The following is a 27,560-nucleotide window of genomic DNA, read 5'->3' as shown; positions in this document are numbered from 1 at the left end:
CTCAACTGTGTTCTAACCCAGACAGATGGAACTGCACAAGATAACTTGCAAATAGAAAGTTCAGGACAATAGCACCTCCAAACTGGATGCTGACCTGCCACTGTGCATAATAAAGGACCAGTTGTTAGGTTTCTCTAGGTTGTCAATCCAAGAAAGAGATATTTATGGGACTGTGGAGTGTAGCTCTCATTATATGAGTGTTATTAAGTCAGAGGAGAAGCCAGGAATTTCTTTAAATAGAAGCAGTGGTTCTCTAGATCTCATCCTTTTAGACCAGCACTTTCCACTAGATCTTTCTGCATTGATGGAAATGTTCTGTATTTGTGTTGTCCAATATAGTATCTATTAGCCACGTGTAACTATTAATCCACGTGGCCAGTAGGATTAAGGACATTAATTTTTAATTTTATTTAATTACAATTAATTTAAATAGTCACATGTGGCTAGTAGCTACTGTATTGGAAAGCACCATTTAAATTACGCATTTGTGCAAACCAAGAAATAATGTATAAATGTAGAATAATGGACCATATTATAGATTTACTTTGGAGTGGGGGGATTCTTTTGTACTAACACATCAGAATAACATAATTCAATCTAACTCATGTTTTACTTTATAAGATAAAATTCTTGCTAAACAATATAATTAGAGGGGTTTAAAACAACAATATTTATTGTGTCAGTTCTGGAGTCTAGAAGTCAAAAATCAATGTGTCAACAGGGTTGCTTCCTTCTGGAGGTACTGAGGGAGAATCTATTTTATATATCTCTCCCAGATTCTGGTGGTTGCTGGTAATGCTAGGCATTTTTTTTTCCTTAAACATCATAGTTTTAACCATTGCAGTGTGGGCATTTCTTAAAGATGAATGCCTGTTGACCTGAAAGTAAGGAGATACAGACTCACTGAGAGAGAGCGAGAGCGAGCGAGAGAGAGAGAAAGAGAGAGAGAGAGAGAGAGAGAGAGAGAGAGAACCCAAATAAAATCAGAAATGAAAGAGAAGTGACAACTCACACACCAGAAATACAAAGGATTATAAGAAAATACTACAAACAACTATATGCCAACAAATTAGACAATTTGAAAGAAATGGATTAATGCCTAGAAACATACAATCTTCCAAGACTGAGTCAAGAAGAAACAGAAAATCTGAACAGAATAATCACTAATGAAATCGAAACAGTAATCAAAAAACTCCCAACAAAGAAAAGTCCTGGACTGGATGGCTTCACAGGTGAATTTTACCAAACATTCAAAAAAGAATTAATACCTATCCTTCTCAAAGTATTCCAAAAAAAATGCAAGAGGAGGGAAAGCTCCTACACTCATTTTGCAAGGCCACCTTTACCCTGATTCCAAAACTAGACAAAGACATTACAATAAAAGAAAATTGTAAGCAAATATCCCTGGTGAACATAGTTGCAAAAATCTTCAACAAAATGTTAGCAAACTGAATTCAGCAGTACATTAAAAAGATCATACACCATGATCAAATAAGATTTATTCCTGGGATGCAAGTTTGGTTCAATATTGTAAATCAATTAATGTGATACACCACATAAACAAAATTAAAATTAAAATCATATGATCATATCAATAGATACAGAAAAAAAGTCTGACAAATTCCAGCATCCATTTATGATAAAAATTCTCAGCAAAGTGGGAATGGAGGGAACATACCTCATCATAATAAAGGCCATATGTGACAAATCCATGGCTAACATCATACTCAACTGGGAAAAGCTAAAAGCATTCTTCATATGAACAGGAACAAGACAAGGTTGTCCACTTACACAACTTTTATTCAACATACTATTGGAAGTCCTAGCCACAGTAATCTGACAAGAAAAAGAAATAAAAGGCATCCAAATTGGAAAGGAAGAAGTAAAACTATCATTATTTGCAGATGACATGATGCTATATAGAGAGAATCCCAAAGATTCCACCAAAATAAAAACTGTTAGAACTGGTAAATGAATTCAGTAAAGTAACAGGATACAATTAACATTCAGAAATCAGTTTCATTTTTATACACCAGTAAAGAACTATCAGAAAGAGAAATTGAGAAAACAAACCCATTTACAATTGCATAAAATAATAAAATACCTAGAAATAAATTTAACCGAGGTAAAACACCTGTACTCAGAAAATTATAAGACACTGAAGAAAGAAATTGAAGAAGATAAAAATAAATGGAAGCATATACCATGCTCATGGATAGGAAGTACTAACATTGTCAAAATGTCCGTATTACCCAAAGCACTCTATAGATTCAATACAATCTCTATCAAAATACCAATAGCATTTTCACAGAACTAGAATAAAGAATCCTAAAATTTATATGGAATCAGAAAAGACCCCAGATAGCCACAACAATCTTGATAAAGAAGAACAAAGTTGGAGGTATTATGCTACCTAATATTAAACTGTATTACAAGGCTATAGTAATCAAAGCAGCATGGTACTGGAAGAAAAACAGGAGACACACAGATTGATGGAACAGAATAGAGAGCCCAGAAATAAACTCACACCTATACGGTTAATTAATCTGTGGCAGATGAGTCAAGAATATACAATGAGGTAAAGATTGTCTATTCAATAATTGGTGTTGGGAAAAGTAGGCAGATGCATGCAAAAAATGAAACTAGACCACTTTTTTACACCATATACAAGAATAAACTCAAAGTGAATTAAAGACTTAAATGCAATAACTGAAATCATAAAACTCTTAGAGGAAAATACAGGCAGTAAACTCTGTGATATGGATATATATATATATATATATATATATATATATATATATATATATGCCCTTGGGCAAGGGAAACAAACAAACCAAAAAAAAAAAAAATGGGACTACATCAAACTAAAAGGATTTTGCGCAGTATAGGAAACCATCAACAAAACAAAAAGACAATCTACTGAATGGCAGAAGATATCACCAATGATGCATCCAACAAGGGGTTAATATCCAACATTTGTAAAGAACTCATACAACTTAACACACACGCACACACACACACACACACACACACACACACTTGAATTAAAAAATGGGCAGAGGACCTGAATAGACATTTTTCCAAAGAGGGCACAAAGATGGCCAATAGACACATGAATAGATTCTCAACATCACTAATCATCAGAGAGATGCAAATTAAAACCACAATGAGATATCACTTCGCACCTGACAGAAGAGCCATATCAATAAATCAACAAACAAGTGTTGGAGACAATGTGGAGAAAAGGGAACGCTGGTGCGCTGTTGGTTGGATTGCAAATTGGTGCATCCACTATGCAAAATACTATGGAGGTTCCTCTAAATAAATAAATAGATAGATGATAGATAGGTAGGTAGGTAGATAGATAGATAGATAGATAGATAGATAGATAGATAGATAGATAAGATAGAACTGCCTTATGACCTAGAAATCCACTTCTGGGTATTTATCTGAAGAAATCCAAAACACTAATTTGAGAAGATATATGCATCCCCATGTTCATTGCAGCATTATTTACAATAGCCAAGATAAGGAAGAAACCTAAGTGTCCATCAGTAGGCAATTGAATAAAGAAGAAGTGGTATATAGGTATATATACAATGGAATATTACTCAGTCATAAAAAGAAGGAAATCTTACCATTTGTGACAACATTCATGGACCCAGAGGATATCATGCTAAGTGAAATAAGTCAGACAAAGGCAAATACCATATGATTTCACTTATATGTGGAATCTAAACAACAAAATAAGTGAACAGAAAAACCAGAAATAGACTCATAGATACAAGGAACAAACTGATGGTTGCCAGATGGGAGGGGTTGAGGGGCTGGGTGAAAAAGGTGAAAGGATTAAGAAGTACAAATTGGTGGTTACAAAATAGTCATGGGGATGTAGAGTACAGCACAGGGAATATAGTGTAATCTTGTAATAACTATGTACGTATAGTACCAGGTGGGTACTAGACTTATAGGGGAGGGGGAAATCACTTCATAAATTTCATAAATGTCTAATCACCATACTATACACCTGAAACTAATATAGTATTGAACGCCAACTGTAATAGAAAAATAAAAATTTAAAAAAAAAGTTTAAGTCAAAAAAATCTGTTTGGGCCAAATGGTAGGTATTCATGTAAGGTATCCATAGAATTATCTCTAGAGAAGCAAGTGATGAGCAGAAATTGCTGGTGTTTGGAGTGAGATATTTCTGGATTATATTCCTGGTTCTGCCACTCATAGCTGTGTGACCTCAGGCAAATTTCCTAAGCCCCTTGAGTTTTAGTTTCTTCATTTGTAAAATGAGGGTAAAAATACTCACTTTTCAGGGTTAATAGGATAATGTTTGTAACAAGCTTGGGACTTGGTTGGTATCCAGTAAAAGGTGCATATTATTATTATTATTATTATTATTATTATTATTATTATTACAGCCTAACCTAGAGCTGTATTATTATAACAAATTCTACCTCTAGCACTTTCTTGTTTTTCTTTTTTGTTTTACTTTAGTGGAATCCGGTATTCTCAAAACCAGGCTAGGCAAGCAATATCCCTTTAATATTAGTATTGTAGAACCATGTGTTTCAGTAGTTTCTAGTAAACCCTGGCTGTTTTCTTTCAAATCAAATCCAGTTCCATGGTCCTCTTCACAAACACAGGCCTGTAGCGAAAATACAATTCATTAATTTCCAGAAAACCTCTTTCTGGGAACACTGTTAAAGAAATTTTTTTTAAAAAAGCCACTGATTTTTAGAATTTTCTTTATAAGGGAGAACTAAAATGTCCTTGTAAGCTCCTTGAGGGTAGGGAGGTGATAAACACATCCTAAATGTCCCTTAGTGTTCTATATCTAGCAGTCACTTTGTAAAAACTTATTAAATTGGACTAGACTGTCATGTTCATGTACACTTTTTGCTGCAATTGAACTATACAGGGTAAGTTTGTGGAAATGAAGGTGGTGATAAATTACCTCTTATTTTTATATTGCATTGCGTGTATTGTATAATTTTGCCAAAAATATAAAATTATACACATGTACATCCTTTCTCGCTACAAAATCCTTTCAATGTCTCAGTAACTCGTCATGTGAACTGTACAGTTACATTGGTCATGTGGCATCATGACCAATGAGTCATGGATGAATACTATATGTATCATTAAATAAATTTCACAAATGTGTTTCCTCCCTTAATTTAGGTATATAATAATAAGGGCATTGGTATCGATCAAATTCCATTTCAGTGGCTCTGGTAAAGCACCAGTGCTGTCAGACCTTGCCTGCTGATTTTGTAATGATGTCTTGTTGATGCAGTATTAGTGAACTGCCACTTCTGTGATAGCACAACTAATGCTTATTCCAGTCCTTATTAATGACAAAGCTATTCAACGTCTGATTGTAACATACACACAGCACGTGTGCAGGGAGAAGAGCCATCAGCTGGGCCACAGTGCAGCAAGGCCCTGGCTTACGATTAAAATGAAAACGTAGACCGTGTTTTTAACCTAAGTTGTGTGTAGGATAAAAAGAGATGTGATGAAACACTTTGGGACCACTTCCTTATATATTACCCAAATTTTTGAAAATTCTGATATCATTCATCGGACTATAGGTCGAAAAACATAATTGCTCCTAACTTATGTGAGCAAAGATTATTTCTTTTGAATTGTTAGGTTCTTTGAGTTCCTTCTGACACTTTCTCAACACAATGAGATCCTGCCACAGGATTTGGACAGCTATCAAAGTAACTGGAATACCGTATATCCCAGGTGAGACCTTCTGACTGTGCTAGACCATAAGCACATAATGGATGTTTAATGGGTCCGTAGACTTGGAGTCTTTTGAAACACAAAGGAAAGGGATTTCCAAACACTAGAATTCTCCACTGAAGACTGTCTGCTCCTAGTCATCCTCATTCAAATAGAACAACAGTAATCATAACTCATAAAATAAATATTTATTGAGTGCTTTCTGGTTGCCAAGAAGTGCTAGATGGTTATGCCTTCTGGAGCTAATTATTATATGGAAAGTAATAGCATTTGGATACATAATTTTCTGCCTCTTACCTAATCATAATTGTTCTGTTTTGTTTTTTTAAATAATTGCTATACTACCATCAACTGGAATGTAGGAGTTACCCTTGCTTATCCTTCCACCAAAAGACAATCTAACCCAGTGTAGAAACAAGGAAGTCAGAGTATTTCATGTTTATTGCAATTCTTTTTTGACTTGTTTCCTTCATCCTCTCTAGTCACACCATGTTTCCCGGAAAATAAGACCTAGCCGGACAATCAGCTCTAATGCATCTTTTGGAGCAAAAATTACTATAAGACCCGGTCTTATTTTACTACAATATAAGGCTGGGTATAATATCATATAATATGATATGATATGATATGATATGATATGATATGATATGATATGATATGACAACATAATATAATACTGGGCCTTATATTAATTTTTGCTCCAAAAGACGCATTAGAGCTGATTGTCCAGCTAGGTCCTATGCTTGGGGAAACAGGGTATTTGAATTCCAAATCATAGAATTTAGAGGGAGAATGGAACTCAGTGATCGTCTAGTCTACCCACCTTGTTTTACAGTAGCCCAAGGGGATCAAATGATTTTCAGAAAATCATTCAGTTAGCTTGTGGCAGACTAGGCAGGGGCTTCTAGTTAATTCTCGACCTTGGAGAATCTTTTCACAGCTGTTCACATTGACCTAAGTATCACCCTGTTCTGTATGTGACTCTCCAATATTTATGCAATTGCAACCCTCTTATCAGTAGAGTCCTTCCACGGACAAGTAAATTGTCTAATTTCCCAATTTTACAAATTTGGAAACTGACACTGTAAGAAGTTGTGACTTTTCCAAGGTCAAACAGCTTTTTAGTAGTATAACCAGGACAAGCGTGCGGGTGGCCTGACTTCTACCCAGTGTACACCTCTTTCCATTTGATGGCCATTTATCCAGTTCCCATTCACAGTTTACCCATTATTTGCATATCAGTGACATCTGTATGCAAAAAGACCTCAGAAGAGGTCTTACAGATATTTTCAACACTGGAAATCAAACCATCCAGCTTAAGAAAGAAATCATTATAACACAGCTATATGCTCACGAATAGATTTTTATCTTTGCTACAGGTGACAATAATATACTGGGAAAACTGTTTATTATTGTATGTGTCCTGTGGCATAAGCCTTAGGTAGTAATCTCAGGCATGTAGACTTTAAACTGGATCTTCTCTCTCCAGGAATATTAACAGATGTGCTTGAACAAAGGTGATATGAAGCAGGAAATTCTGCTGTTATTCAAGGTCCTAAATCAGTGCCCCATGAAGGAAAAATAAAATGAGAAGGAAGTACTTTAAAAAGGATATTATTTTTTTCTTTCTTTTAAAACCAATACAACTTAATGTGGGCAATTTGGAATATATAGGAAAGCATAATGAAGAAAATTAAAATCACTAGTAACTCCACCACCCAGGGATAATCATGGTTATTTTCATGTATTTCTTTCAAGTCTTTTGTTTGTGTTTATAACTGTATGTATAGGATTCTTATGATAGAGTTTGTAAAATTTCATATTTTTGAATAATGATATTTCTGTCATTTTATGTCATGAGTGTAAACACCACTTTTTAATAAAGGCATTCCACAATTTGTTTAATCAATCCCCTGTTCTTGGATATATTGTTCTTTCCAGTTTTTCACTATTTACAACACATCATTATATTAAATGGGAAATTTTGAGAGTTTAGTCAGAGGGAGTGTCTGGTGGGACACAAAGCATTACGTGGCATGTTGTTTTGCAGCGTGGGTTTTTTCCGGGTTTTTTTGGTTCTTTTAGTTTTAAAAATTGCTCCATAACAAGGAAAGTCACATACTTTATTTTCTGTAGGTTTGAACCTTTTTTATCTTTTCAGTTGTATGTGCTTATTTTCATTTAGCTGTTGATGATTGAAACTGAGGAATTAGACGAACAACTAGTCCAAAGCAGGCTCACCAAGCCTGACTCTAGCTCAGCGCCACTCCTTTCTACCTCCTTCCCCTGAGCTCTCCAGATTAAATTAGTCCAAGATGTCACTTGGGACATTTTGCAATAATCTTGAAGTCTTTTCTTTTTCCAAATGCTGCAATTTTTCAGATACTAAAATGCTTTAGAAAGCAACCAATTTACGTTTTTAACATTCTCGCTCATAATATTATATAAGTGATTTCCCATTATCTGTGGATATAGGCCCTAAGGGCTCATAGGGCACATGTTTTAACCCAATATTATTTTCCAGAGAAGCAAGTGTCTAATTGATATTGGATTTTAAATACTGAAGACATAGTAGCAAATTTTTATCAGGTATACCAACCTATATACATCAGTATTCAAATTGTTTTGTAAAAAGAGCAATTTTAAAGTTAGTGACACTTTCATTTACAGTATTTTTTGGGAAACAAATTCTCAGTCACTGGGGGACAGGAAAGCCAATAAAACATTTGGACCACTGTTAGTGATCAGAGCTAGAAGACGGAGGGTGCAGCCCCTCTTTGGTGAAATATTCCCTGATACTAGATGCAAATTGAATTACATTTCCTTTTGATGGACTCTAAATATTGTTTATGATTCAAATGTACTCATTATATATATCCTGTTATTTCTTTACATGTCTCCATTCAAAGCTTCTACATGAGGCTACTCTGATTGTGCACACAATGTGAGTCCCGCCCCTAAAAATGCTCAGTGTGTGTCTCTGTCCACATCCCCCCAAAGCAATCAGTGCCTTGACAGAAGGGACAGGGTTATGGCCATGTTTGTATGCCTCGTGCTTAGCACAGAGCTCCACCACCCTTGTGGTAGCTGTTCATTACTTTCTTTTGAACGAATTAAGAAAAGAATGAGCTACTGTCAAGCCACATTCCTCTCTACTCCCCAGACTGTATTTAGGTGGTTGGTCTCTCCAAGTTAAGAAATCAGTTATGAAAATTTACTTGCACAAGCACCAGTGGACAGATCCATAACTGATTAAACAAATGTACTTCAAAAAAAATTTTAAAGAGTTGTTCTTAACCTAATGTGGCATTTTCCAAAATGTATCCTGGGAACACTAGGTTTGCAAGATGCTCTTAGAAAAAAATATTTCTGGTAAATAAGTTTGGGAAACATGATAAACTACATCCCTCTAATGGAGTTTAGCAAGAAAAATTAGCATTTTAAAGATTTTGAGAAATCGAGCAGTTACCTGATTCTTTATATAAGAGTTTTCCAGATTTATGTGACCACGTCTACTTTTAATTTTCTCTTTGTCTGTCTACCTACCTACCTATTTATTTTTAAGACTAAGCAACATAACATAAGATTTAAAAGCTTGGGCTTTGGAACCAGATATACCTGGATGAAGTCCCAACTTTCCTTTTATTTGTGTAACCTTTAGCAAATAATTGTAAATTGAGGTAATGGCAATATCTATTCCAAAGATTATTATGAGGGTTAAATGACCTAATGTGTGAAAAATGCATATACAATGGTACATGCTATATGTTCAATTAATGTTAGTTGTTATTAGTTTTGTTTACTATTTGCTGTACACCTTGGAAAACTGTGACCCCCCAGAGTGTTTGAGGGGGTGCTGTAGGATTCTCTGACATTGGTTTAGTCTTATTCAGTTATTTCACTGATTATTAATGGATTACTTCTCAAGCCAGATAATTGTTCCTTCTACTGTGCTTCTGTAGTACTTTGTTATTTCATATATTTGTTATTGTTCTCGTATTAATTTTCTGATATCTTTCTGATGGGAAGATTTTAAGGATATTGATGAAATGGAAGATATATTTAAATGGATGACAAAGATGATGAAGGATGTTAGAAGCCATTTCTTATAGGAGGGCGTTTGGTCTGGCAAATAAAACATAATGAAGTATTATACCATGAAAGTTAGATTAGACTTCTGCATTATTCTAAAATTGCATAATTTGGATCTATGGATAGAAGTTACAAAGTGGTTACATAAGTTACATAAGGAAGGACTTGTAAATAATTAGAGGAATTCAACAAGAAAAAAAAATAATTCTTTATCACAAGATACATTCTCAGAAATGTCAGGAAGGAGTTTGATGACCTATTAGGGCAAGGCATCATCCAAATTGTTCCGGAGATAATCAAGATGGTTAAGTTCCTCAAGAAACAAAAACATTCTCATAACAAGAAAGCAAAAGTTCTCATCACAAGAAAAAAACCTGTAACTATGTGGGGTGATGGATGTTAACCTAAAGATTGTGGTAATTGTTTTGTAATACATATATATACCAAATCATTATGTTGTATACCTCAAACTAATACAGTGTTCCATGTCAACTATATCTCAATAAAACAGGGGTGGGAAGGAGGCAAGAAAGAAAAATGTATGGTAGAGCATGATGAGGGAGACAGAAAGAGAAACTATTGTCAGTAGAGATCAGAAATGTTTACTCTTATCTCTGGGGATCAGAGGACACTTGATGAAGAACTTGACTTTTGAGCTCGTTCTTGAAAGAGAAAGGTTGGAGCATGAGATGAGATGGGATCTAAGGAAGGGAGTTGGTTTCTTCATCATGAATTCCCCACTCCTGGTATTTGAGGAAGTCAGCACGTTTTCAGTGAAAACGGATTACATGCTGGGACCCATATATTATAAATGATCATGTGCTTTTCTTGTTCCTTATACATTTCCCTCTACTCATTTGCATTAACAGGCAATTTTATTCCCATTCAATAGGTCAGTGAGATTAGGAACCTTAGATTAATCAATCTCATGTTCATACAATTTACCTCAGGGTAAAAATCATGCCCCATCCTGTAATCAGCTAACGAAGACATGATCTCCTGAATATGGTAAGTATCAGGAAAATCAGGGCTACTCTTCAATAATTTCATGTGCTGCATCTAAGAGCAAGTGCGGTCGTTAAACGTTTTGCCCAGCACAAGTGGTCTGGAGTTCTGAAAAATTTTGAAAGTCACTTTTAAAGGGTGCACCGTCGTCCTTAGTATATGCCCTTTGGGCATTTCCTGAAGTCCCTAAGATTAAAAGGCCTTTGCCATGATATGTTTTGCAAAGAAATTTTTTTTTTGGCTCTTTTATTAGTTTCTTACTATCCTGTCACCATTTATTAGGTTGGTGCAAAAGTAATTGCGGTTCAAAAGACAAATAATTGTAAAAACCGTGATTACTTTTGCACCAACCTAGCAAGTGACTTCAGTTCTGTAACCCCCACCCACACAGCCCTTTCAGTTTTCCCCTTATAAGAGGAAATAACAGAAGGATGAGGCTGGCGGTGCTTATCCCAGTTAGGACAGTGTCACTCTTCAAGGTGCAGTATATATTCATTCTCGCGATTTATATATGGAGAAACTTCTGTGTTGTGTTCTCTTATTGTTACTGCTGGGCCTGCCAGTGGGGATGCTGCCACTTACTAACAATTAGACGAGGGTGTTAGATAAAACAACCCAGCTCCAAATGTTTTCCCTTGACTATGTTTTCCTCCACAACTGAGCCAACATGCCTGGTAATGAATCTTGAGGAATGGCAGGCATTGTAGCATGCAGCGTCTTTTTATTCAAGGGACCAAGGCAAAGTCCTCAGATCTGGCGTTCCTTGTCCTGCAGTCCTGCACAGGTAGATTCACCTGTGTCCTCTGCGTTGCAGAGTTTGGCCGTGTGCTTGGTGTCCTTTGTTTCTAACTCTGGATGAAAGACTGTAAACAGGCATTGCCCTCTTAGAGAACCAACGGCAGTATTGATAAGTGTGAAGTAAGTCCTCTTTAGTCATTTAAAAACATCTGTCATTTTTACCTTTTGTAATACATCTTATAACTTTGAAAACATATTCTTTCAAATGACATTAAATGCACGCGAAATATATACTTCTCATTAAAAAGTCGGAAGCCCAAATGTTTGAAACACAGATTACGTAAACTTGGAGTTGGTAGGTGAGGAGATAATTTGCTCCAGTAAACTTTTCTATAAAAAACTCCTAGTTATTAGAGGCAGGGAGAAATTCTCTTAAATCTGATTCATTTCATAGTCAATTTACTTAAAGAACTACTTAATCTTAAGTTTTGAATTATTGAATTTAGGAGGTATAGGAACATTATCATACTATTACATTTTTGTGGTTAAATTTTAATATAATTCTTGTAGTTTTTATGACGTGTGTTCTTCACTTAATAGATTCACAGAAATGTTCCTATCTCATTTTCTCTTTCTCAAGTCTGAACACTGCATCTCGTTTTATCACTCGTGTTGTACGTAAGAGCATTGGTCCTTTATGACTACTGCAGTAAGAGTGAGCGCATCCTCTTTTCCCCCTTGGGTCAGTGGCCTTTCTTGACTATGAACCCCACCTTTAAGGATGTGGGTTTTTTGTGTACCAGCCAGGACAACAGAGCTGTTCTGTCAGTGAGTAACCTGTTCAACAGCTAACAGAAGATAAATTTCCTTGTTCCTTCTAGGCTTCTCTCCTAGATCTCAATAGACCAGGGGGAAAAAAGTGGTTTTGCTAAATAGGGTGAGAATACCTAGGGTGGAACAATGCCTCCCCTGGGCCTCTGATTCCCTCAGGCTGATTCTGAATGTATCCCTCTTTGCTTGGATATGAGAAATGTAGTCATCTATTCGGTTTGGGAACGAGAGATTCCAAATTAGCATTTTTGTTCTTTTGAAAAAGAAAAATTGTTCAAGATGTTAACGATAAAACTAATCTAGTGCTTTAACCTTTATTTTAGTGAAATACATATTGTGACTATTGTCAATTGAGGTTGTGTTGTGTTTCATACAACATGGGTATGACCCCTTAAGTCCTATAAATGTGATACCTAAACGATTCCCTGAGAAACACTCTTCTACTCAGCCTTCCCATTCTACTTACTCATCACCCACTATACTGGAGGCCCCCTATCTCTTCTCTTCAGCTAAATCTTACCCTTAAGAGGAACTAACCCTGGAATCATCATATAATTTATCAAGATTGATACAGTGAAGGAAAGAAACTCTCCAGAAAATGATTGTCATCATACTGAAGTGCAATGCACAATCAGATCTACATAGTTGATAATACATTGCAAATTTACCTCTCAGCGAGCTATTTGCATTTTAATAGAGTTCAAAGGTTTAAGTTAAAGAAAGCATTCTCATGGTGGATTTTCAGGTATCTGTTACTAGGTAAGAAAACTATTAGATCAGAGAATGAATAAAAGAGCCCTACAATATAGTTCAGTGAATGACTCTGCTTAAATTTAAGGCTGACTTTATTGACTGCCTTAGTCGGCATCTCAATCCTTAAATATCTTTCAACTAAGGAAAATAAATTGGACTATTATCAATAATAGAATGAATAACTTAACTGTATATTTTGTCTTTTCTGGGAGGGGGCAAGCCTCAAAAAAAATTAGTCATTTTGTAGTTTAAAATATTTATTAATTTAATAGAGCATATATACTATCCTTAGTGATTAGACTTTCCTTCCAAAATGACAAACATAAAAATTATGTGTTTGGGGAATTTTGTGTGTCCAATAGCTACTTGTCTTTGCTTTGTTTTCCTGTATTTTTATCCTGAGATTGCTCTTGTATTTCAGCATTTAAGAAGGAGATGGCAGTATTGAGCCTTGGCTCTGACTTGACACTATTTGAAGGAGCTTAAAATTCGTCATCAAGAAGTATCACTTTAGCTAAATTCAATTTCATCTCTAAGGATTTCATTTTGTACCCTTATTCCCCTTTGCAATCCCATATGGAGAATGAAAGGTGTGTTCATGTATGTTATATGAGATCTGTCATACAAAGATACTATTAAGTTACTTATTTCTGCACATCTAAGAACGCTGATTTATGGGACACATAGAAACAACTCGCTTCTAAAATAAAAGGAGGGCCAGCTCTAAAATGCAAAAGCATGTTTACAATGTGCCTGCTTTCCTAAGGTTCTGACAGGAAGAATTAACTTCACATTTCCAGAACACAAAACACTTCACTGAGTCACATCTTATGGTAAATAAACTGCTCTCTGGGAATAAATTTGTCACCATTTCTTTTTTTTTAAGGGCCATAGGCTACTGCAAAGAAAATGACTTTTTCCAGGGCTGATGCCCTGAAAAAAAGTTTAGATGATGAGAGGAATTATTTACTTAGTCTCCATTCACATCCACTGTTTTGCCTGCATTCCAAGTTTCAAAAGGATGATTCATGTACCTTTCAGCTCCATGTAAAAAATTAAATGAGTAACAGTGCCCTTTGTCAATATCAAAAGCAATTTAACAGTGCAATTTTTAGGTTATAAACTATAAGAAAAGTAGAATGCTACCATGTAAAGTTATAGTAAGTTGTTTTTAAAAGTATAAGCCAAGATTAGCAAACAAAGCTTCCATGTCAAAGGATCTGAAACGGCAGTTGGAATGGCACCCAATACTACGTTATGTTTTGAAACGCTGTCCTCCCATGATTAAAATATATAAAAGCACTATTTTAACATGTGAGCTTATGTGGTTTTCTTTGAAATCTGGGCAGTTAAATCACATGCAAAAAGATGTGTAATTGCTTAGTTTGATTATCATTGATAGTGGGATTTTCTTTTGTACCTTAATTTTTATGTTTAAAATTATTGTTGAAATGTTATGTGACAAATAATTTATGGACTTAACTAAGCCAGCAAGCCTATTTGGTTTCCATTATAAGTGAAGGACCCAACAACAACATCTTCATTTCATATTGTTCCGATAAATTTAATGACATTATTTTTTTTGAACCAAAAGGAAATTTCTTCTCAGCTGGATTCTTTCACTGTAGGTTTTAATCGCAAACTTTGAAAATGAGAACATAGCTATTATTTTTTATTAAAAGGATATGTTCTGGTTAGTTTGGAAAGGTCTGCCTAGTAAGGGCTTCCAATAGCATGTCTAAGGGCTTAAAATGTAATGCTGAAGTTACAGTACGTAACATATGCCTTTAGTAACAGTGTATCTTGTGTGTTGTAAGACAGACACGGAAAATGTAGGGGCATGGTAAGGCAGTTCTTACAACTCGCAAAACTCTAAGCAAGAGTAGCTACTTAAAGATTAGCTATTCTTGATAGCACATTGGTCTATACATTCAGTAAAGAGTTCATCCTGTGAGGTGGATAGAAGTGAGAGGTTGTATGTTGTGTGCCATGACACTTGAAACAGTGTCTCAGTTAATGTTTGCTGGTTGATTTAAGTTTTATGACTATCCTTGCTCAATAATTTGAACTTTTCTTCAGGAGCTCATTCTTTAAAAATCCTTTTCAACTTTCTTATCCTTTATGCTATAGAATTGTTCTTTTGGACCATTTCTGTTTTACATAAATAAGTCTAAATGTATTTTTATTACATATGTTTTTATATTTTAATTATTAATGTACTTTTTAACTAGAAGAAACACTTGAATCTTTAAATATTGTAGCTAAAGAGCTGAATAATTACAGTTGTAGTATCTGAAGCATTCATTGGTTTTTAGCTCAATTAGAATGTGCTTTAGACTTGCTAGATATGAAATATTATACTGGTATAGAATGAAGCAATTCGTTAGACTTGATGTTTCAGTCATGCTTTAGTTGTCTCACCAATATTTTAACCTCTTAAGTATCTTGAAGCTGAATGCTTTTATCAGCAGGATCTCCTTAACTTGTTTGTCAGCAGCTTGAATACACAAGATATCAAAGTCAAATACTCTCCTAATCCTAGACAGATTTCTAGGAGAAACAACTAGTGTTAGGAAAATGCCATGCACATGAATTGTTAGTGTTTCTACATAAAGTAAATAAGCTCTTTGAGTACTTATGGTAGTACTGAGATGCAGTAATGAAATTTAAAAACTACTGAGTGTTCTCCCTTTCCTACCAGTCATTCCTGTGTCTTCCATGCTGGGGCAGACCTTATACTTTCTCTAGTGATGTGTGATCCTTATGGAAAAAAATTCCTCTTGATGTTTATTCATTCATATGTTCATCAGACTATTCTACACACTAGTAGTGGAGGAGGAGAACTGAGAAGGGGCCTATCCTGTTTTCAATACTCTGTAGCATCAATTCTTGGCAAACGTCAGTGTGGCCTTGGCAGTACTGCCCTCCCAGACCTGTGCTTCATTATGTTGTGTAAGGATCCACCTCTCTTAGCTAGACTTGTCAGGATATAGCCTGAGGGAGAAGACGCCAGAGAGTCTAGGACACTTGGTCTTAAACTCTCCATGATTGAGTGGTCAGGGTACATATATTAGCCAAAGACTTGATGATATGCTGGTATCTGGCCATCCCGCATTTGGGGCAGGATATTATTCTGGATATAAACGGCATTATTTCAATCTTTTTGGAGCCAGAACAATTGTTATCTTCAGCCGAGTGCCTATTGTGTCTAGATATGTACCCGAAAAGAACTCACATGACATAATTTTACTAGAATACCATAGGAACTTGATTTCAATACAAAGGAGAAAGCATCGAGATTTATCTTTTCAGAAAAACAAAAATGAAAGCCAACAATAGCCCCTCCCCAAGAAAATGACATTCTGTTTAAGTTGTCCCACCCTTCCTCAAAGCTACTTCCTTCCATATGCTGCTAATTAGAATACAACTCTATGATATATTGATAATGTGAAATTAAACAGATTGTTTACTCACTCTTAAAAATAGCATGTTTTATTAGAACAACCTCAGAGGGCCATTAAAGAAAATGATTTAAGTATTGCACAGCAACAAATAATAGTGTCTGGTAAAATTGGATTTTTTCTATACTCGAAGTTTCTAATATATTTGGTCTATTTAGAAAACAAATGCATTTAATTGTTTCCATCTCTTAAATATGTCTAGTAAGTTCAGTTTTTAGTTGCTGTACAAATAAATTGGTCCTAGTTGCATTGCTTTCTTTCAAACATCATTTCAAATTAGGGCTTAATGTGGTTTGAACATTTTGCCAGAATAGTCATCCTACTTTTGTCTGAGGGTGGTTGATTACATCTATCTTTTCCAGCTTACAAATGCCAATATATTTAGAAGAATGCAAACCCAACCCTGAAAACAATTGTCATCACACGTTGATTGTAACTATGTTTTATTATGGTATGTAGGAGGAAAAGCAAACAATTAAAAGTCTGAAGAAAAATGGAATGTCAAGACATGCTAAACATTTTTATTACATCACCATGTTTAACCTAGTTTTCTACTACTTTTGATGCTTAATCACCTGGATTATTAAAATATATAAATATCTTTTTCATGTTAGACTCAAAAATGGCTCTCAATATCTTAGTAGCAAATATCAAACATAAAATGAATGGAAGAGAAAAATTTAGCAGTAGTTCAAAGCATAAGTTTTAATAATTATACATGGTATTCTCCAAATAACTAGAGAAAAGTTTCTGAGGAAAGAAGGCAATCTCAGTGATAAAGTGTGATTGGTTTGTACCTACGTATATTCTGTATTCTGTGTCTGTATTTGCCCAGTTTGTGTATACAATCTTTGTGATCTTCTCTGCCACTCTCTATTTTATTGTCATGATATTAAAAAGACTATGAGTAGAAATACTTAATTCAATCCCTCTCAACAAAATGGTAAGGTAGAGATGTTTGTGTAATAGGACAAAAGGTGTATTTTTAAGTTCCATGTATTAGGAAACTAGTAGGCAGCCATAGCTAACATTTAAGTATAGTGAATGATTTCAGCCTCCTGCAGCAATTTCTTTTGGCTGGTTGAAATCTGACCTACCTGAAGTGTGTGTGGAAATCCTCAGAATCACTTTATGAAGCTTTCTTAGAGTGACGTGACACTAAGAACTGAGCTAGAGTTAAGGCTCCCTGGGGATTTTAGCTCTCATAACATCAAAGCAGAGGCACATATTGGGTGTTGTCTCTTTGCATCTATCCCTATATTTTTGTTTCCATTTTTTAATCAGTAATAAGGTAGAAGGAACTTATGTTAATTAGAGTGCAATCTAAGCTGCTGTAACAAAGAGACTCTAAAATACAGTGACTCAAAAAAGAAAGAAGGCGTATAGGTGTTTCTGTTTTATAAGTTCAAAGAATATAGGTTACTTTTATTTTCCTGGAACATGATCCCCTCATGCACAGTGAAACTTGGATTGCCACCACTGTGTCCTTGTCCCAGCCTGCATTCATGGTGATAGGGTCATAAGTAGGGATGGGAAGCAACTTTCTTCAGAAAGATATGACCTGAAATTGCTTATACCACTTCCTTTCACATCCCATTGGCTGGAACTCGGTCATATGGCCACACTAGCTGGAAAGGAGTCTGGGAAGTGTATTTGGGGATAGGCAATTATGTGTCCCACTGAAAGTAAGTAGTTATGGTGGGATCGTTCTATTGCCAAAAGGAAGGAAGAGGAGAATGAATATTGAAGGACAATTACTTCTCTGCACCAAAGCAGTCTCTGACAATTGTGATCATCTCTAATTCCAATTTCTGATTTTCTTTATTTCTTCTACCCTTTTCTCTTCTTTCTCCCCCTCCTCTCTTATTCTTCTTTGCTTATTGTTTCCACTACCTTATTCTATACTATAGTAATGACAATGCTATTAATAATAGCTCAAATAGCTAGTGTTCACCAGTGGCCCATGCCCTACAAAGGAATGTGTAGTATTCTTCTGGACCTCAAACTTTAGGTTAATTTTCTTATTCCGCAGAATATATTGCCCTTATCACCTTTATTTCCTTCTGGAAATGTGAAGTATAGGGAAGGCAGGGAGGGAAGAAGAGGAAAAGAGAGAAAAAGGGATAGGGAAGGGGGAGAGAGAGAAGAAAAAAAGAAAGAAAATAAAGGAAATGAAATGAGAATATTATAAGCTTTATGAGGACAGGGATTTTTGTTTGTATTGTTCACAGCTATATTTCCAACATCTAGAATATTGCCCAGCACATTGCTGGTGCTCAAATAATATTTGTTAAATGAATGAATTAAATGAATTTATTTTTCTATCACACCATTTGTCCTCAAGTTTGTTTCAAATTTTCAGCTCATCAAGCATACTAGTTTTCCATTAGAAAAATCTTTCCTGAATACCAAATAGTAGGAATTTGTTATCTGCAAATTCAGCTTAGTATTGTCTCAAACTGCCATTTAATAACAGAGTTAATTTTGTTTTACTTTGGATTTTGTCTTTGAATAAGATTACAATTGGTTGTATTCCTAAGGGATGTTTGACATAGAATTACATACAAGGCAAAAATATACAGGAGGCAATCTATACCTTAAACATAATTTGGTTTTCTGGGGAGAGTGAATTGATACAGATAATATGAAATTCATTACAAGAAAATTATTCTTTTTAATTGACTCTATTATTTGACTGCTTTGGCTTTTCAAACCAGAAATGAGTGACAGCAAGAGAAAAGGGATTCTCTAAAGCAAGGCCCCCAGTAACGAGAATCTAGAACCACTGAGAGATGGCCATCCATTTCTTCCCTCTATCTTTCTCTTAAACTCTTTTCCAGAGCCCCAGACAACTCATGATCAGTTTTTGAAAACTAATATCTACTTCATTTATTTTCTTTGTCATTCACATGGAGTCACAGAGGGGCCTTAGAGATTCTAAAGCTTAGTGGTTTGTAATCTGAATTGGGGGGTAGACAAGAAGGCAATTGGTGAAGCTTGGGATTCCTGCACTCTTTTCAATCAGAGCTGGTTCACTTTTATCATTTAACAGGTTGAGTTCATTAGTAAATTTTGTTGCAGTAAAGGGATCTTGTTGTAACAAAGTTTGGAAAACTTCCATTGAGCCCAACTTCCTTAATTAATAGATTAAAACACTGACAGAGAGAAGTAATTTTTCAAAAATTTCAAAGGCTGAGCCAGGTCCAGAATTTCTATCTCCTTACTCCTGGGCTGGATATCTTCCGACTACACTGTGCATGCACTGGTTTATCTTAGTAACTTGTTCAAAAAGTGAACAGTTTTGTTTTTCTGGAATTACATAGTGAAGTTTAGCATAAAATAGGAAAATTAGCTTTTCCAATAGTTTATAGTCTCTTAAAAAGCAAGTAACATGTATGGTAAGTGTTGGTTCAAACAGGCTGTTGCTCCATTGTGTGAATTATCAATTATCGATAAAGAGTTGTTTTGGCATGAAATATTTTCATTGCCATTGATTTAACTGACAATGATTTAGAACAATATAGTAGGTTCCTTTACATAATCAAATCATGGTGCTGGGGATGTTGAGTGGGTGGAGTTGACCCTGGCTAAGCACAGGGGCTGGCCTGGAGAGAAATGGGTTAGGTCCCTTTCTCCTGAATTAAAAAAAAAAAAAGTTATTAAAAATATAGTTAGCATACAATGTTATATTAGTTTCAGATGTACATAATAGTTATTCAACACTTACATACCTAATGAAGTGATCACCATGATAAGTCCAGCAACCATCTGACACCGTTCCACACCATCATAATATTACTGACTGTATTCCATATATTATGTATTACATCACCGTGATTTATTTGTTTTATACCTGAAAATTTAGACCACTTATTGCCCTTCATCTTTCCCCTCCTTTTAATTTTTTCATTACAGTTGATATTCAATATTATTTTATATTAATTTCAATTGTACAGCATATGTTTAGACATTTATATAATTTAAGAAGTGACATTTACATAATTTAAGAAGTGACTAGTCTAGTACACACCTGGCACTATATGTAGTTATTACCATTCTATTGACTATATTCCCTATGCTGTATTTTACATCTCCATGATTATTTTGTTACTACCAATTTGTATATTTTAATCCCTTCACCTTTTTCACCCTGCCCCCTAACCCCCTCCCATCTACACCCTGATAAATGTAGTACCCACCTGACACCATATGTAGTAATTACAATATTATTGACTATAATCCTTATGCTATACCTTACATCCCCATTACTACTTTGGAACAACAAATTTGTACTTCTTAATCCTTCCCATTTTTCACCCACCACCCCAACTCCTCTCCCATCTGGCAACCATCAAAATCTTCTCTGTATCTATGAGTCTGTTTCTGTTTTGTTTGTTTATTTTGTTCTTTAGATTCCACATATAAGCGATATCACATTGCATTTGTCTTTCTCCGTCTGACATGCTCCACTCAGCAGAATAACCTCCAGATCCATCCACGCAGTACAAATGACAAGAACCCATTCCCTTCCCTGGTTGAGCAATATTCCACTGTATATGTGTACCACCTACTCTTTATCCATTCATCCATCGATGGATACCTAGGCTGCCTACACATCTTGGCCATTGTAAACAATGCTGCAGTGACCATATGGATACACACATCCCCTCAAAGTAGCATTTTGGGTTTCTTCAGATAAATACCCATAAGTGGGATCACTGGGTCCTTCTTTGTTTCCTCTTATAGCCTTTATTTTAAAGTCTATTTTGTCTGGTATAAGTATTGCTACCCCAGCTTTTTTTTTTGTTTGTTTGGTTTTGTTTCCATTTTCATGAAATAACTTTTTCCATCCCTTTACTTTCATACTGTGTGTGTCTTTGAGTTTGAAATGAGTCTCTTGTAGGCAGCACATGTATGAGTTTTGTTTTCTTATCTATTCAACCACCCTATGTTTTTGATTGGAGCTTTTAACCATTTACATTGAAAGCAATTGTTGACAGATATGTAGTTATTGCCATTTTATTATTCATATTTTTTATCTCTTTTGTTTTCCCTGTCTTAAGTTCCTCTAAGATTCCTTGTAATACTGGTTTGGTGGTGATGAACTGCTTTAGCTTTTTCTTTTCTGGGAAGCTCTGTATCTGTCCTTTGATTTTAAATGATAGCCTTGCTGGCTAGAGTACCCTGGGACCATGTTGAATTTTGTGATCAATCCCTTCTGGCCTGCTGAGTTTCTGTTGAGAAATCAGCTGAAAGTCTTATGGGAACTCCCTTATAGGTATCCAACTGCTTTTCTCTTGCTGCTTTTAGGATTCTCTCTTTGTCTTTAACCTTTGGTATTTTAATTATAATGTGTCTTGGTGTGGGTCTGTTTGGGTTCATTTTTTGGAGCGACTGTCTGCACTTCCTGGGCTTGTGTGTTTATTTCCTTCACCAGGTTAGGAAAGTTTTCAGTCATTATTTCTTCAAATAGATTCTCAATCCCTTGCTTTCACTCTTTCCTTCTGGTACCCCTATGATACGAATGTTGTTACTCTTGCTGTTGTCCCAGAGGTCTCTTAAACTATCCTCAATTTTTATATTGTTTTTTCTTTTTTATGTTCCGATTGGGTGTTTTCTGCTACCTTATCTTCCAAATCGCTGATTTAATCCTCTGCTTTATTTAGTCTGCTGGTGATTCCTTCTAGTACATTCTTCATTTCAGTTATTGTATTCTTCACGTCTGACTGGTTCTTTTTTATGGTTTCTATGTCCTTTTTTATGCTTGCTATCTCTTTGTTGAAGTTCTCACTAAGTTCCTTGAGCATCTTTATAATCATTGTTTTGAACTCTGTACCTTGTAGGTTGCATGCCTCCATTTTGTTTAGTTTTTTTCTGAAGTTTTCTCCTGTTCCTTCATTTGGGACATATTTCTTTGTTTCCTCATTTTGGCTGCCTCTCTGTGTTTGTTTCTATGTATTAGCTAGGGCTGCTATGTCTCCCAGTCTTGCTGGATGGTCTTATGTAGTGAGTATCCTGAGGGGCCCAGTGGCACAGTCTCCAAGGTCACCTGAACCAGGTGCTCCAGGAGTGTTCCTTGTGTGGGTTGTGTGTGCCCTCCTGTTATAGTTGAGCCTTGATTGCTATTGGCATGTCTGTAGGTGGTATTGACCCTCAGGCTGACTGGCTGTGGGGTTTGGCCATGTCCCCAGCTCATGGGCTGCTGTGTGGGGGGGCCTTACCCCACAGAGTGGAATTTGCCCCAGCAGGCTCTGGTGCCTGTTGAGACGACCCTTCGTGTGTGCCACTTGTGGGGCTAATTGGATGTTGCTCTGCTGTCATCTGCAGCTAACCTCCAAGTATTTTGCTTCTGGGGTCTCTTGGAAGGAGGCCTGGTGATGGCCTACATCAGCCACTGCCTGTGACTTTCTGGGGAGTACCTTCTGGGATGTACAAGGAGATCCGCAGTTAGTTTCTGCCTGTGCTATACTTGGGGGCATGTGGGAGAGGGAGAGGCCACGCTCTGAACCGAGGATGGCTGCCACTAGTACTGGGTCTGGGGTAGCTCTGCAAAAAGCCAGGACTCTCAGAGGCATGTGGCCACCTGCCAGCTCCCGTAAGGGTTAGCTGCTGATAAAGCCTCCTATGGTAAGCAAGTTGGGTGAGGCAGGGTCTCAATGAGTCAACAGGGTGGAACAGCTGAGCTCACCAGGCCAATCAGATTCAGATTTGGCCTGTAGGGGTGGGCTCAACACAGGAAAGATGGCACTCACCTTCAGGCTGCAGGGGAGAAGGGCCCCACATAGAGAAAATGGGGATTGTCTCTCCAGTTCTTGCCCTGGAGTTACACAAATGAATCTCTCCCCATATGTTTCCGATGCCTTCAGAGTCATTATTCCTCTGCCAGAGCTCACGGTGAGTGCCTGCGTGGGCCCTTTAAGAGGATGTCTGGGTTTCCCCCAGCCTTCCATCCCACCTGGATAGTCGGAATCCCCACTGTTTTTCACAGTCAGGAGTTGAGGGGGCTCATCTTCCCAGCACCAGTTCTCTGGGCTGGGGAGCCTGGTGTGGGGAGCTGCGATCCCTTGTTCCTTTTTGGGGAACCTCTGTGGCAGAGATATCTCTCCTGATTTTCAACTGCCCATTTCGTGTCTCTGCCTCTCCTACGAGTCTTGACATGGCTTCTTTATATCCTTAGTTATAAAACTTCTGTTCAGCTAGACTTCAGATGGTTCTCAGGCTGAGTGTTCTATAATTTAGTTATAATTTTGATGTGTTCATGGGATGAGGCAAGCACAACATGTATCTACTCCGCTATTTTGAATCTCCTCTCCTGCATTTTTCAACCCAAGTAGGGGGTGCCTTCCTTACATCTTTATCATAACTTCTGTCTGTACATGTTGTGTTTTTGGTTCTGAGAAATAACAGATGAAGATTCCTTCATATTTAGAAGAGCCCGTGTATGCCTTATTTCAACTGGACATGCTTAATACTCCAGAATTCAGTGATAATCACCTGTTCTCTGTAAGCCTATTAGGTAATTTTGGTAAATGTGAAAGTTGCCTTCATCCTGCTATTTAGTATCTTATTTTGCATTTAATAATGAAACAAATTCTCTAGAGACTAGTTTTCTGGCTAACTAATGCCTTTGCAAACCAATATAACCTCTTAACATAAAACATAAGTAATAGAAGTTCACAGGAAATGAGCTCTTGGATTCCCTAGAGTATGGTTAGAAAGTCTGAAGTAGTGTTCACAAACTATTGTTTTACAGCAATTATTCGGTTTTGTTTTTTTTCACAAGTATTGAAACGTTCTTCATAAAAAGCACAGGTCAACTTAAAGTCAGAAGCTTTAGTTCTTGGAATACTATGATGTTATAAATATACTCATAAAATATTTTTAATAATAATACTGTAATAGTTTACATTCATTATATAGATTTAAGCTATTTTGGTTTTAGACATGCAATATTAATAATTTTCACATCTCTGAGAAATCTTACTGGCAAAATATTCATTCAATTTCTGTTTTTATTTTCTTTCTTAAAGACCTCAGATAATCAATAAAGAAGAATGTCAACTATACTATACGGCAGTTTTGCAATGAGAAAAGTTGTGAAGGACTGAAGGTATAATCGCTACCATTATTTCTCATTCCGAGAGATGCCTCAGGAACCATGACAAAATGCAGGCCTATAAAAATCAAGTGACTTGCTTTCTCTTGGGCAGTTAATTAGAAGTAGGCTTAGGCTAGCACATGGGTCTCCTGACCGTACGACATCATTTACTTTCACAACCATTCTTTATGATAGGTAAAGATAAAACGATTTTTTCAAAAAGCCAAAATCGCCTTTATGTATCTTGTCTTTGTATTTCACATTCTAGTGACTAATAGATCAAATTTCACTGGAAATTAGGGAATATCACAAATCTGGCACTTATGTTTTTAGATACCAAAGGTTTTCTCCCTCCCTCCTTTCTTCCCTCTTGTTCTCCCCTTTCTTCCTCTCTTCTTTTGTCCTTTCTTTTTCTGTTTGACCAAAGATTTATTGCTTAATTGAAGCAGAGTTAGTTGTTATGTGATTTTTCTCCCCACAGCAAAATAGAATCATTCACACCATCAAAATCTTTATTTGTGTCTCAGTCTGAAGCATTTATTAAGCTCTCCTCATTCACATAATATATTGTGATCTACAAAGCTGTGAATTTTATGGGGATAAACTGATTGAAACTTCTCAATTTATAAGTGAGGAAAATGTGACCCAAACTCTGCTTTTGCAAAGTGGGATGAATTCTAAAACAATAAATAAATAAACACAATGAATATACTTGTATGTCTTCTCTTATTTTCAATAAAAAAGATGAGTAAATTTAGTGAGATGATAAAGAGGAGTAAAGGAAGTGCTAGATGTGATGAAATGGCCAATGTGTCAGAAATTAGATTGTGGGGGTAGTGAATGGATGGAGATAGAGAACAAAAAGTTGAACACTGAAGATGTAATATCTTTATCCATCCTAGATGTTCTTCCTTTTATTATCATGAATTTCCAGACCAAAAAGTGAGAACACAAAGGGATACACACACACACACACACACACACACACACACACACACACACACACACACACCATGATAGAGCTCATATCTTTTAATCCCCTATATGTAGGTGATTTTCTGAATTTATGTAGATGCTTTTCTGAATTTTGATTCATTGCTATAGCAGCAAGTTCTCAGTATACTTTCTCTTTTGTAAAATGAATCTACAGCTTTTCTTTCTGATGAATAACTTAGCCATAGAAGACTTTTAAACTGTATGTTTAATAGTAAAGCAGTTAATTTTTTTATTCTGCTCACTTTTCTTGCTTATGTGGAAATAGTGAGTCAACCATAAAGTGGATGTTATATAATGAAATTAGCAAAGGTTCATTTTCAATTTCTTGATGTAGTTTCTGGTTCAGTAATAATGATTAAGAGTGACTTCATGGTTTGTTTGTTTGTAGTCTATCCTGACACCAAGGTTTGTATCATAAATATTTGTTTTTTAAGAATAAAAAAGGCATTACACACTCATAGGCAATGAGTCCATTAACAAATTTAAAGCATCTACCTTCATACACTGCACGTGATGGCAGTTCAGTAGTTACAGCCATCTGAGATTCGTGACATATCATGTTGGGAAGCAGAAAGAGAGCAAATATTAGCATTCCCATTTTACATATATTGAAATTATGGATAATAAAGCTTAAGAGGCTCTCCCATGGTAGTAAAATAGAGCCTTTCTAAGAGGTTGACGCTATAATTTATGCCCAAGCTTAGACACTATTGAGAGTGACAAGGGCTACTATTAATAATTATACTGGGACGATAGGTATGAACTTGGACTTTCCCAGGGAAACAAACCTGTTGTCACTTTTACTAGGATCAACAACTGATTCTCACATATTTCCATTTCTCTCTGGTTCTCAGACTTCCCCTGTGTTCTTACTAAGTATGTACAGATACATATAGTAGTTATGGCTCGGTTTGAATCCTGGAAAGTTCAGTTATTTCCTTTGAGCTCTTGGGCACACCTCAAGAACCTTAACCTCTCTTTGCTTCGGTTTCTTTTTCAGTGAAATGGGGATGATCATCATATTAGTACTTACATTATGAGGATATTTTATGACTTGTGTAAAATTCCTGGAATAGTAGCTAGCACTTAGTAGGCACTATATGTATTTCATAAATAAAAAATATGAATGTTGACCCTGATAACCACTTTTTTAAATTATTATTTTTATTTATTTATTTATTTATTTATTTATTTATTTATTTTTCACAGGACTTTATTGGGGAACAGTGTGTACTTCCAGGCCTTTTTTCCAAGTCAAGTTGTTGTCCTTTCAGTCTTAGTTGTGGAGGGTGCAGCTCAGCTCCAGGTCCAGTTGCCGTTTCTAGTGGCAGGGGATGCAGCCCACCATGCCTTGCGGGACTCGAGGAATTGAACTGGCAACCTTGTGGTTGAGAGTCCGTGCTCCAACCAACTGAGCCATCCGGGAGGCAGCTCAGCTCAAGGTGCCGTGTTCAATCTTAGTTGCAGGGAGTGGAGCCCACCATCCCTTGCGGGACTCGGAGTTGAACCGGCAACCTTGTGGTTGAGAGCCCACTAGCCCATGTGGGAATCGAACAGGCAGCCTTCAGAGTTAGGAGCATGGAGCTCTAACCGCCTGAGCCATGGGGCTGGCCCATAACCACTTTTTTTTTAAGGAAAAGTTAGAAGCTATTTAGCTAAGAACATTCGTATTGTTGCCGGAGCACATTTCTGAATCAAATCTTTAATATTGTCTACTTTGTACTTGGAATATCTGTGCCTGAAATTACAAACATCTGTGCTCATGCTGTTGGGTGACACAATCTGATTATTGTTTTAGTATGTAGCACTATTAACATACATGT

General features: G+C 36.2%; 1 protein-coding gene across 2 annotated transcripts in view; it reads left to right on the top strand.

The window, feature by feature from the left end:
* SLC25A21 (solute carrier family 25 member 21) overlaps nucleotides 1-27,560 on the top strand; it is a 448,904-nt gene that overhangs the window by 25,426 nt on the left and 395,918 nt on the right. Inside the window, exon 2 of one of the 2 annotated variants that reach the window (XM_074328168.1) lies at nucleotides 5,668-5,763. The exons of the other annotated variant lie outside the window; for it this stretch is intronic. Within the exon in view, the coding sequence (XP_074184269.1) occupies nucleotides 5,703-5,763 (61 nt within the window). The 5' untranslated portion in view covers nucleotides 5,668-5,702. The remainder of the gene's footprint in view (nucleotides 1-5,667; nucleotides 5,764-27,560) is intronic. 2 annotated transcript variants of the gene reach the window in all.

The sequence above is a fragment of the Rhinolophus sinicus genome, linkage group LG03, assembly GCF_036562045.2.
Source record: "Rhinolophus sinicus isolate RSC01 linkage group LG03, ASM3656204v1, whole genome shotgun sequence".
Taxonomy (NCBI): Eukaryota; Metazoa; Chordata; class Mammalia; order Chiroptera; family Rhinolophidae; genus Rhinolophus; species Rhinolophus sinicus.
This window is presented reverse-complemented; position numbering and strand designations above follow the sequence as displayed.